We start from the raw sequence: 12,542 nt of genomic DNA on the forward strand, positions 1-12,542 counted from the left end.
TATTAGGTACAGTAGGGTTGAGGGACAAGTCAATTGGGAGGTAAGTTTGAATGGAGAAAAACTGGAGGAAGTAAAGTGTTTTAGATATCTGGGAGTGGATCTGGCAGCAGATGGAACCATGGAAGCGGAAGTGAATCATAGGGTGGGGGAGGGGGCAAAAGTTCTGAGAGCGTTGAAGAATGTGTGGAAATCGAGAACATTATCTTGGAAAGCAAAAATGGGTATGTTTGAATGAATAGTGGTTCCAACAATGTTATATGGTTGTGACGCTTGGGCTATAGATAGAGTTGTGCAGAGGAGGGTGGATGTGCTGGAAATGAGATGTTTGAGGACAATATGTGGTGTGAGGTGGTTTGATCGAGTAAGTAATGAAAGGGTAAGAGAGGGGTGTGGTAATAAAAAGAGGGTGGTTGAGAGAGCAGAAGAGGGTGTTTTGAAATGGTTTGGTTACATGGAGAGAATGAGTGAGGAAAGATTGACCAAGAGGATATATGTGTCACAGGTGGAAGGAAAGAGGAGAAGTGGGAGACCAAAGTGGAGGTGGATAGATGGAGTGAAAAAGATTTTGAGTGATTGGGGCCTGAACATGCAGGAGGGTGAAAGGCGTACAAGGAATAGAGTGAATTGAAACAATGTGGTATACTGGGGTCGACGTCCTGTCATTAGGTTGAACCAGGGCATATGAAGCAAACCATGGAAAGTTCTGTGGGGCCTGAATGTGGAAAGGGAGCTGTGGTTTCGGTGCATTATACACGACAGCTAGAGACTGAGTGTGAACGAATGTGGCCTTTGTTGTCTTTTCCTAGCGCTACCTCGCGCACATACGGGGGGAGGGGGTTGTTATTTCATGTGTGGCAAGGTGGCGATGGGAATGAATAAAGGCAGACTATGAATTATGTACATGTGTATATATGTATATGTCTGTGTGTGTGTGTATATATATGTATGTATACGTTGAGATGTATAGGTATGTATATTTGCTTGTGTGAACGTGTATGTATATACATGTGTATGTGGGTGGGTTGGGCCATTCTTTCGTCTGTTTCCTTGCACTACCTTGTAGTAACAAAGCAAAATAAATAATAGATATAATTTTTTTATGTAAATTAATGAAAATGAACAATTTGAATCAAGGCAAACCTACTTTTTTGCAACTCAGAGTTGATAACATTGTTGATGATTATGTTGTGGTTGATTAGGTTGCAAGCCACAGTGAAGTTGAGGATCTATGGAACTGTCAGAGTCTGTGAAAGCCCACTCACAAATCTTTTCCATTTTAGGCTAGGGTTCAAGGTATTATTGATGGGTTGTAATTCATTGAGAAACTATGAATTTGCTATTTTCTGTGATGGGGAAACTTGAAGGCTTTCAGTCAGCAGGGCATTTTGTTGATGGTGGAGCCATTGAAGATTTCTTTTTTCTGCTGTAAAGGTAATAGGTGTACTGCACCATGAAGCTATATAGCCTTCACGAAATTGGAAAATCTTGCACTGCATCCTCAGTATCTGAGGATGAATGGGCTAGATGGTAGACTGAGATGCATGCTGCATCAGTGAAGAGGGGTTTGTGGTAAATAAAAGCTAAGGGATTGTTGAGTGGAGGTGTCTTGTGATTGGAGAGTTGGTAGATGCAGGTGAAGGAAGAAGTCTGTCTTTTCAAAGTACTTAACACTTTCGTACCTCTGGAGATGTTAATTTGCTTGCTGTGGTGTAGATTGGTAGGATAATAAGATATTCCCCTGCATGCTTCATAAATTATTTTGCAATAGTAGTTCTACCAGAATATTGAGATTTGAGTTGTTTTGGTAAAAGTCTTCATCTTGATGCTGGGTGCCTTCCATGGCATGTCACTAAGGTGTATCCTTATGGATCTTTCAGGGAAGAAGTGATGGTAGGCTTATGTGTTGGTGTTGTATGATATTTCCATTTAGTTTTAGCACAACCCACATTTAGTACATTTATTCAGGTGTGCTAAACAATTTGTTGTGCAGGATGGGGTATTGCATTGTTGGTAACTAGCATGTATGTTTTCTGATTGATCCCTCAAGTCATAGGAGTAGGAAACCAAAGCACTGATAAGAATGCTATGAGTAAAGGTGTCGTATGTATGGGTGGTAGGTTCTTTTCACCATTGTCAGTTAAAGTTGAGTGTTCTTACTTTTTGGAAAAGTCTGCAACTGATAATAGATATTGATGTGCTTGTCTGTGTGTGAAGGAGTTGAGTGAGTGAAGTGACGACAATTTTGTTCATTACAGAGAGGCATTCTACTTATTAGTTTCATTTTTTGCAGCTGCTTTGCCCTCTTTTAGCTACTAATTTGTTACCATAAATATTTCTTCAAATCTTTCTTACTTTGATAACTTTTTCCTTGTTTAGTCTCTTGTGTTCTCTTGTAGATTGTACTCAGCCAATTTCATGGAGCTTAGTATTAGAGTATAAGGAAAGCTTTGTCAGATCAATACAGAGATAGTTATAATCATGTTATCAGAGTCCTTTCTCTCCTCCACTGTCGGAGTGTGTGTGTAGTTATTCATTAGTTAAATATTTTTATAGAACAAAGAGGCCTCATCTCTTGAACCTTCTCTCCTTTTGATCATTTTTTAAACTTCTGAAGGTTTTGATTTTGTAAATTTTAATATGGTACCAATTTGTGCAGTATGAGGAGAGAAATTTATGCTCTTAGGGCCCCCACCTCTTTAATTTTCTTTACTTATGACAGATTTTTTTCCATGACAGAATCGTACCATTAAGGCAGGGCTGGCATTTTAGCACTTACAACAGGAAAATTTTGAGTTGATAATGAATTGTTGTACGAGTTGCATGCCATTAAGTGTTATGAGTTAGATGGAAAGTGTTTATGGGTTGAATGCCAGCAACACGTGTGTATGTATTTGGTTGTAATTACTTACTTGCTGTGTACAAGGAATTAATTTTACACAAATGGGGCCCCATAACTTGGATGTTCTCTACCATCATACAACTTCTTAAATTTTTGTATGCTGTCTGCATTAGCCTTGTCTTCAGCCTTTTATTCCATTCAGCCACTTTGCCCAGTTCTGTAGAAGTACTTTTTCACATCTTTTTTAAGTTTCTTGCTCAATTTATGTTATGTTATCTGGTTTTTCTTGCCTTGCATCTTTTGAAGAACTGTTCACTCTGTACATCATGAATATGTTTTCAAAATTCAAAGGTTGTGTCTGTTTGTTTTAAGGTCCATTGTTATGATAGTTTTCATTTTATCATCTTGGAACTTGGACAGTGAATACATCTCAAGGATTTCTGTCTTCACCCCAAATTAGGGTATTTTGACTTTTTCTAGATTCACTGACATTTATTTAACCATTATATAATAGTCTTTCAAGCACTCCTTCACAGAATTATTAACTTCTGCTTTTATATTTATCTTTGATCATCACTAAAAAGTAGGTAATTTTAACATCATTTTTATTCTTTTGCAATCTGGTCATTCCAAAACTAGGTCAAGGACTTTTTTTTTTTTTTTTGCATGATTCAGTGACTTTTGTTAGCTTTGCACACATTTGTTTCTTGGGTGATGTTCATAGAATCATGAAATGTAAGGGAATGTTTCTCCCTAAGTGTTACATTATCACCCCAAAATTAGGTCTCTCTGCCTAATTTTTATTCATTGTGGTTAGCTTTTGTGTTTGCTTCTGACATTGTTCATGGCATTCATGTTGAGGGGTTGCATATCCATGCCTTTGCCTCCCCCCCAAATAGGTCACTGTAACCTGTCTTTCACACTTGGTGATTTTGGTTAACTTTTGTGTTTATGTTCGTTTCTCAGGCACTGTTCATGGCAGTCATGAAACTCCGTGAGGGGATGCATCTCCATGAGTACCACGCCATCACTCCAAAAGTAGGTTACTGTGACCTATTTTTCATGCTTAAATGTCTTTGGTTAACATCGTTTAAGTTGGTTTCTCAGGCACTTTCATAGCACAGATACATTTATACATAGCTATTTCATGCTCCTGCAATAGTGTTTATGTTCTTTGTTCAAGTCCATTGGTAAGACATCTCTTAATGGACATATTTTAGAATAGTTTACTTTGTGAGACCATGTGTGATAAGTTATTTTGCATATAATAATGAAAAGAATTTTCATTAAATCTTTTGATTTAGTCATAACTGAATTTCATATTGACTTGTATGTTGTATAGGAATGGCATTTTTAAATAGAGGCTAATTGTAGACTCAGTATTTAATTTGTCTTTTGTTGTGAGAAGGAGGTAAGCAGAAACTACAACGGTACTTAGAAAAAATTCTTATGTGTAATTTAGTTACAATGCTTGTGGTCTGTATCATAGATGGATTCTTTTGGGAACTCAGAAAGTCTGGGAAGTTTTTCACTATTTTCAGAAACCCAGAAATTCATGAAATTTGTTTGTTTCATGAAATCCAAAAAGTTCTTTGTCATCACTGTTGTTGCACCCTTTGTGAAAACATATATTTATGCAGCTGTTTACTGTAATTATAGAAATTCATAAAGGAAATTATTTTTAACTTGTAAAATAAGGAGTCTATGCATGAAGACTTGCTGAGCAGGTGCTGCGAGTCATCATATGAACCCAAGTCTTTGTGGACTTATTTTGAACTCATTAGCATTTTAACATTTGTCTGGCTAAGTATCTCTTGGTCACTGTAGGTGTCTTTTACAAAGACTACTACTCTTGAAGCAATTATAAATTGTAAACTTTTATGCTGATAGATGTAAATATGGGGCTTTGGCAGTGCTTAGGAAGCTGCTCATATCCACCGAGTGTGACTACAAATGATAAAGTTTCATGTGTTTGTGTCTGTCTATGTGGGTTGAGTGATGGGCAACTGAAATGTAGAAGTTGCATCTTGGGCAGAGCAAGTTTTTTGATGTGTTGAAATGGTGTTTATCATTGTGTAATGGGTCTTATAAGAATATGAAAATGTGTAAAGATGTATGTAAATACATTTACATAATAACCAAGTGTGAGCGAGTGAGTGTTCAAACTACAGAGGTATAAGTTTGTTAATTGTAGCTGGTAAGTTGTATGGAGGAGTGGTGATCATAAGGGCATTGGCATGCAAAGAGCTTCTGACTGGTGAAGAACAGCGTGGTTTCAGGAGTGATAAAGGATGTGTGGATCACATGGCTGTTTTGAAGAATGTGGATGAGAAATACTTAGACAGACAGAAGGATTTTTGTATGGGGTATTTATGAATCTGGAGAAAGTTTTTAATAGGGTTGATAGAGATGCTCAATGGAAGGTGCTCCGAATATATGGTGTGGGTGGAATGATAGAGGAAGCAGTGAATAGTTTTTCATCAAGAGAGTAAGACATGTACCATCTATATTTCTCTTGTAGTATATTTCTTGATATTGTATTCTTCGTAATTCATTATTAGTGTCTGAATTGCCATAATACCACTAGCATCAGATTGGGGAAGAGCAGTGTGGTTTCAGAAGTGGTAGAGGATGTGTGGATCAGGTGTTTGCTTTGGAGAATGTATGTGAGAAATACTTAGAAAAGCAATTGGATTTGTATGTAGCATTTATGGATCTGGAGAAGGCATATGATAGAGTTGATAGAGATGCTCTGTGGAAGGTATTAAGAATATTAAGAATATATGGTGTGGGAGGTAAGTTGTTAGAAGCAGTGAAAAGTTTTTATCAAGGATGTAAGGCATGTGTACGTGTAGGAAGAGAGGAAAGTGATTGGTTCTCAGTGAATGTAGGTTTGCGGCAGGGGTGTGTGATGTCTCCATGGTTGTTTAATTTGTTTATGGATTGTTAGGGAGGTAAATGCAAGAGTTTTGGAAAGAGGGGCAAGTATGAAGTCTGTTGGGGATGAGAGAGCTTGGGAAGTGAGTCAGTTGTTGTTCGCTGATGATACAGCACTGGTGGCTGATTCATGTGAGAAACTGCAGAAGCTGGTGACTGAGTTTGGTAAAGTGTGTGAAAGAAGAAAGTTAAGAGTAAATGTGAATAAGAGCAAGGTTATTAGGTACAGTAGGGTTGAGGGTCAAGTCGATTGGGAGGTAAGTTTGAATGGAGAAAAACTGGGAGAAGTAAAGTGTTTTAGATATCTGGGAGTGGATCTGGCAGTGGATGGAACCATGGAAGCGGAAGTGGATCATAGGGTGGGGGAGGGGGCGAAAATCCTGGGAGCCTTGAAGAATGTGTGGAAGTTGAGAACATTATCTCGGAAAGCAAAAATGGGTATGTTTGAAGGAATAGTGGTTCCAACAATGGTGTATGGTTGTGAGGCGTGGGCTATGGATAGAGTTGTGCGCAGGAGGATGGATGTGCTGGAAATGAGATGTTTGAGGACAATGTGTGGTGTGAGGTGGTTTGATCGAGTAAGTAACGTAAGGGTAAGAGAGATGTGTGGAAATAAAAAGAGCGTGGTTGAGAGAGCAGAATAGGGTGTTTTGAAATGGTTTGGGCACATGGAGAGAATGAGTGAGGAAAGATTGACCAAGAGGATATATGTGTCGGAGGTGGAGGGAACGAGGAGAAGTGGGAGACCAAATTAGAGGTGGAAAGATGGAGTGAAAAAGATTTTGTGTGATCGGGGCCTGAACATGCAGGAGGGTGAAAGGAGGGCAAGGAATAGAGTGAATTGGATCGATGGGTATACCGGAGTTGACGTGCTGTCAGTGGATTGAATCAGGGCATGTGAAGCGTCTGGGGTAAACCATGGAAAGCTGTGTAGGTATGTATATTTGCGTGTGTGGACGTATGTATATACATGTGTATGGGGGTGGGTTGGGCCATTTCTTTCGTCTCTTTCCTTGCGCTACCTCGCAAACGCGGGAGACCGGCAAAAAAAAAAAAAACTAGAAAAAGTAGTTTATGAAAATATGCTGAAAATGTAATTATCCTTATCACTGATTAAAAGATGAAAGTCGAGATTACCTATATTTTTTTCAGAATATGTAAGTAACCATTATTCATGCTTTTGGTAAGAACATACTGGAGAAAACTTTTGAAGAAAATCTATAAATACAATGTACTACGTCACTCACCAAGTAAGATGTATGTGTTTTACCTGTGAGATGACTGGCCACACCTCCCTGAACTGGAAATATTCTAAATTGTACACTCCTGTGCTATACTTATTATTGTTACAGTATTTTTCTCAATGTTATGCTCTGTGTAATTACTTTTTGATGCATGAATTAGTTAGGAACCTGCAGAATGTTATCAGTGTTATGTATTTATTTTATGGGAATAAAGCCAGTACTTGTGGCTGAGAGCTGTGCTAGGTGGATGGTGATGGGTGAGGTGGCAGTGATGTGTGTTGTATATTGCATATTTTTTGTCTATATTGGCATAAATTGGTCCTGTAGCAAGTTGTTTTCATCTCAAAAAGAGGTTAGGAGAGATTGGATGATAATATGGATGTAATGAATAAAATTTGCATGGATTGTAAGATAGAGTAATTCTGTACCTATAAATTTTTTTTAGCCATAATGGTAGGGTAAAGCATAGCACTCGCTATATGTCTTGCTTGATTCATGAGATTATTCCTCTCAGCTGCCACCTGCATTGAATAATTGATTCTTGGTTCATCTGGGACTGATTTCAACCGTATTTCAAGTTTTATTTTAGATGTTTCTATAGCTGTTCCATGTATGTACTGCCAAGAGAATAACTCTTGGCAGTACAGTGAGTAATTGTTCTAGCTCCCTGGTTAGGCTGTCTTTTATTTTTGCCTGGTTCATATTTTGTTTGTTCTATGGTATTCTTGAAGACTTAACAACTGTGTATCTTCCCTCTTTAGAGGCTTTCAGGTTTAACACTTTTTCTTTTATAACTTCAGTTTCTTGCCATGTGTAATCATATATCTTTCTCTTCTGTAGGTTTTATAGTTGCAGTTCTTTCAGCCCTTAATGGCTGTCCATATGTTCTGTCCCTCAATGTTGCTTGTGAAATGCTTCTGGATTCTCTTTAATAAGTTTTATTTTTAATTGTTTAGTCAGTGATCATGAAAAACACAACATATGATTTTGCTTCTTAAATATACATTAAACATTTTAATCAGTAGGTTTCTATCTCTTGTAGAGAAAGTTCCAAAGAATGAGAAGGTTAAGATGTGATCTAATACAAGTATTCAAAATTATCAAGGGATTTGATAACCTCAATTTGATAAACTACTTAAGGCTTAATTTGTGTGATTTCACCCATTGTAATGGATACACAATCATGGACCAACAATTTACCTCAAATGAGGTGAGATTTTTTTTTCTTCAACAGCAATATTTACATATGGAATGATTTACCAATTAGAGTGCTTGAAAGCAATAGTACAGTAGCTATGTTTAAGAATAAAGTTAACCACCATTATACTTCAAGGCCACAATTAACATTATTTGTGCCTCCTTGTTCACCTGAATAATTTGCATTTTATTTTATTTTCTTTGAATAATTTTTATGCCTTTGTACTGTTGCCATGCTCATCTGTGTGTTTCTGATATCACAAATGGCCTTGAAGGGGCCCAGTTATATGTTGTCTGATACGCTTGTTTTAAACAGGATAGCATACATCTCTGAATGATGCTATTATGTCAGAATGAGACATTTTTTTTTATTAGCAGCTGCTGTTACAGTGTCGACAGCTTCTTCTAAGGTCGCTGTTATGAGGTAATCCACAATTTCATCAGAAGCTGTCTTTTGTTCCTAATGATACTTAGGATAGATGCATCAGATTCATCTTCATTTTGAATATATCATTGTGCTCAAGTTTTCAGTTGGCTTCTTTACATCATCTTTGTTGTAACTTTTACTTGATGGAAGGACATCTGTGATTGAAAAGTGTACTGTTGTTTCTGTATTCCAGTCTTAGCTCACCACTTGTATCCAGGGAGATGAGAATGATCAGACCACCATATCATGTTCATGTAAAAAGTTGCATTGTATTTGCTAAAACTTGCACTTGAGGTGAAAATTATTGATCATACTTATAATTGTTGAAACTGATAACTCACTACAGTATTTTTTTTTTCATACTATTCTCCATTTCCTATATTAGCGAGGTAGCGTTAAGAACAGAGGACTGAGCCTTTAAGTGAATATCCGCACTTGGCCCCAATCTCTGTTCCTTCTTTCAGAAAATCTAAAAATGAGAGGGGAGGATTTCCAGCCTCCCACTCCCTCCCCTTTTAGTCGCCTTCTACGACACGCAGGGAATACGTGGGAAGTATTCTTTCTCCCCTATCCCCAGGGATAACAGTAATGTTTTATTCTGCATAATTTTATAATGAATCCATTCCTTGCAATTTGCTCGATTTAGTAGCCATTAGGAAAATCAGAAATCTGAAATACACAATGAAAATGGATGTTGTGGCAAGTTTAATGTTTTCTTGACCATGACAACCTTGAAAATGACTGTAAGATCAAAACCAAGAGTTTTACTGAGGTATGTCTTAATTTTGATTAGCAGCCCTTGTTGAATAGACGTAGAGTAGATTTTTTTTTTTTTTTTTTTGCCGCTGTCTCCCGCGTTTGCGAGGTAGCGCAAGGAAACAGACGAAAGAAATGCCCCAACCCACCCCCATACACATGTATATACATACGTCCACACACGCAAATATACATACCTACACAGCTTTCCATGGTTTACCCCAGACGCCTCACATGCCTTGATTCAATCCACTGATAGCACGTCAACCCCGGTATACCACATCGCTTCAATTCACTCTATTCCTTGCCCTCCTTTCACCCTCCTGCATGTTCAGTCCCTGATCACACAAAATCTTTTTCACTCCATCTTTCCACCTCCAATTTGGTCTCCCTCTTCTCCTCGTTCCCTCCACCTCCGACACGTATATCCTCTTGGTCAATCTTTCCTCACTCATTCTCTCCATGTGACCAAACCATTTCAAAACACCCTCTTCTGCTCTCTCAACCACGCTCTTTTTATTTCCACACATCTCTCTTACCCTTACGTTACTTACTCGATCAAACCACCTCACACCACACATTGTCCTCAAACATCTCATTTCCAGCACATCCATCCTCCTGCGCACAACTCTATCCATAGCCCACGCCTCGCAACCATACAACATTGTTGGAACCACTATTCCTTCAAACATACCCATTTTTGCTTTCCGAGATAATGTTCTCGACTTCCACACATTCTTCAAGGCTCCCAGAATTTTCGCCCCCTCCCCCACCCTATGATCCACTTCCGCTTCCATGGTTCCATCCGCTGCCAGATCCACTCCCAGATATCTAAAACACTTCACTTCCTCCAGTTTTTCTCCATTCAAACTCACCTCCCAGTTGACTTGATCCTCAACCCTACTGTACCTAATAACCTTGCTCTTATTCACATTTACTCTTGACTTTCTTCTTTCACACACTTTACCAAAGTCAGTCACCAGCTTCTGCAGTTTCTCACATGAATCAGCCACCAGCGCTGTATCATCAGCGAACAACAACTGACTCACTTCCCAAGCTCTCTCATCCCCAACAGACTTCATACTTGCCCCTCTTTCCAAAACTCTTGCATTCACCTCCCTAACAACCCCATCCATAAACAAATTAAACAACCATGGAGACATCACACACCCCTGCAGGGGAAAAAATGCAATTGAGTGGGAGACGTATAAAAGAAAGAGACAGGAGGTCAAGAGAAAGGTGCAAGAGGTGGAAAAAAAGGGCAAATGAGAGTTGGGGTGAGAGAGTATCATTAAATTTTAGGGAGAATAAAAAGATGTTCTGGAAGGAGGTAAATAAAGTGCGTAAGACAAGGGAGCAAATGGGAACTTCAGTGAAGGGCGCAAATGGGGAGGTGATAACAAGTAGTGGTGATGTGAGAAGGAGATGGAGTGAGTATTTTGAAGGTTTGTTGAATGTGTTTGATGATAGAGTGGCAGATATAGGGTGTTTTGGTCGAGGTGGTGTGCAAAGTGCGAGGGTTAGGGAAAATGATTTGGTAAACAGAGAAGAGGTAGTAAAAGCTTTGCGGAAGATGAAAGCCGGCAAGGCAGCAGGTTTGGATGGTATTGCAGTGGAATTTATTAAAAAAGGGGGTGACTGTATTGTTGACTGGTTGGTAAGGTTATTTAATGTATGTATGACTCATGGTGAGGTGCCTGAGGATTGGCGGAATGCGTGCATAGTGCCATTGTACAAAGGCAAAGGGGATAAGAGTGAGTGCTCAAATTACAGAGGTATAAGTTTGTTGAGTATTCCTGGCAAATTATATGGGAGGGTATTGATTGAGAGGGTGAAGGCATGTACAGAGCATCAGATTGGGGAAGAGCAGTGTGGTTTCAGAAGTGGTAGAGGATGTGTGGATCAGGTGTTTGCTTTGAAGAATGTATGTGAGAAATACTTAGAAAAGCAAATGGATTTGTATGTAGCATTTATGGATCTGGAGAAGGCATATGATAGAGTTGATAGAGATGCTCTGTGGAAGGTATTAAGAATATATGCTGTGGGAGGCAAGTTGTTAGAAGCAGTGAAAAGTTTTTATCGAGGATGTAAGGCATGTGTACGTGTAGGAAAAGAGGAAAGTGATTGGTTCTCAGTGAATGTAGAGTAGATATCAGCTTTTAACAAGAGATACCATCAAAACTTTTTCTAGGACATTATACATTATACAAGAAATACCATCAAAACTTTTTCTAGAACATTATACATCTGGAGGCTGGCTTATGATAGGAGTTGAAGGGTACACAGGTCCTTTGTGGATTATCCTTGCTAGTGAAGTATGAGTATTTACACTCTGCCCCTTCTTTGATGACCAGGCCATCTGACAGTGCTGTTCAGCAAATATTCCAAGTGTTGCTGTTGTATAGCAAGTATCTTTAGTGTGAATATGGTAACAGGGATTTTAGATTCAGATGGTGCATGTACCTCCTAGATGCAAAAATAGGAACAAGTGTGTTCAGAAAAGATGAATATTTCCATTGATTTACTTCTGAAGGTAGTGCTTTTCTGTGCAAAATGAAATATGTTTAGCTTTATGTGATTTCAGGGGAGAAAGAACTCTGCCCATGTATTCCCTGCATGGCATAGAAGGAGACTAAGACAGGCAGGATTGGAGTTGGAAACCCTCCCCTTTTTTTCAGTTTCTGAAATATGGAGCAGAAGAGAGAGCCAAGTGAGGAGTGCTCCTTCTCCTCGAAGGCACAGGCTAGGGTGTATAAATATGTGTGGATCTGACATAGATGAGAAGAAAGGCTGTGCTAGAGGAAAGGAATGTGGATGTTGTATCTCTGACTGAAACAAAGCTCAAGGGTAAGGAATGGTTTGGGATGTCTGAGGGATAAATTTAGGGGTTAGTGTGAGGATGAGAGCCAAGGAAGAAGGAGCACAACTTCTGAAGCTGGAGTTGTGGGAATCTGTAAAAGTGTAAGAAAGTGAGCTCCTGACTGATGTGGGTGAAAATGAAATTGGATTATGAAAGATAGGTGTTTATTAATGCATACACATCTGGCCTTAAGAAGAGTGATGAAGAGAGGGAGTGTTTTTGGAGCAGCTCAGTGAGTGTATCAGTAGTTTTGAACCAAGACACCATTTATTAGTGATGGGG

At 38.8% G+C, this 12,542-nt stretch overlaps 1 protein-coding gene across 6 annotated transcripts in view; it reads left to right on the plus strand.

Annotated features, from left to right (window-relative positions):
• Positions 1-12,542, plus strand: part of LOC139748555 (mesoderm induction early response protein 1) — a 63,634-nt gene that overhangs the window by 14,747 nt on the left and 36,345 nt on the right. For 3 of the 6 annotated variants that reach the window (XM_071661599.1, XM_071661598.1, XM_071661600.1), the window contains one exon: positions 3,806-3,877. The exons of the other annotated variants lie outside the window; for them this stretch is intronic. In XM_071661599.1, the coding sequence (XP_071517700.1) occupies positions 3,852-3,877 (26 nt within the window). In that variant the 5' untranslated portion in view covers positions 3,806-3,851. The remainder of the gene's footprint in view (positions 1-3,805; positions 3,878-12,542) is intronic. 6 annotated transcript variants of the gene reach the window in all.

The sequence above is a fragment of the Panulirus ornatus genome, chromosome 5, assembly GCF_036320965.1.
Source record: "Panulirus ornatus isolate Po-2019 chromosome 5, ASM3632096v1, whole genome shotgun sequence".
In the NCBI taxonomy this organism is placed as follows: domain Eukaryota; kingdom Metazoa; phylum Arthropoda; class Malacostraca; order Decapoda; family Palinuridae; genus Panulirus; species Panulirus ornatus.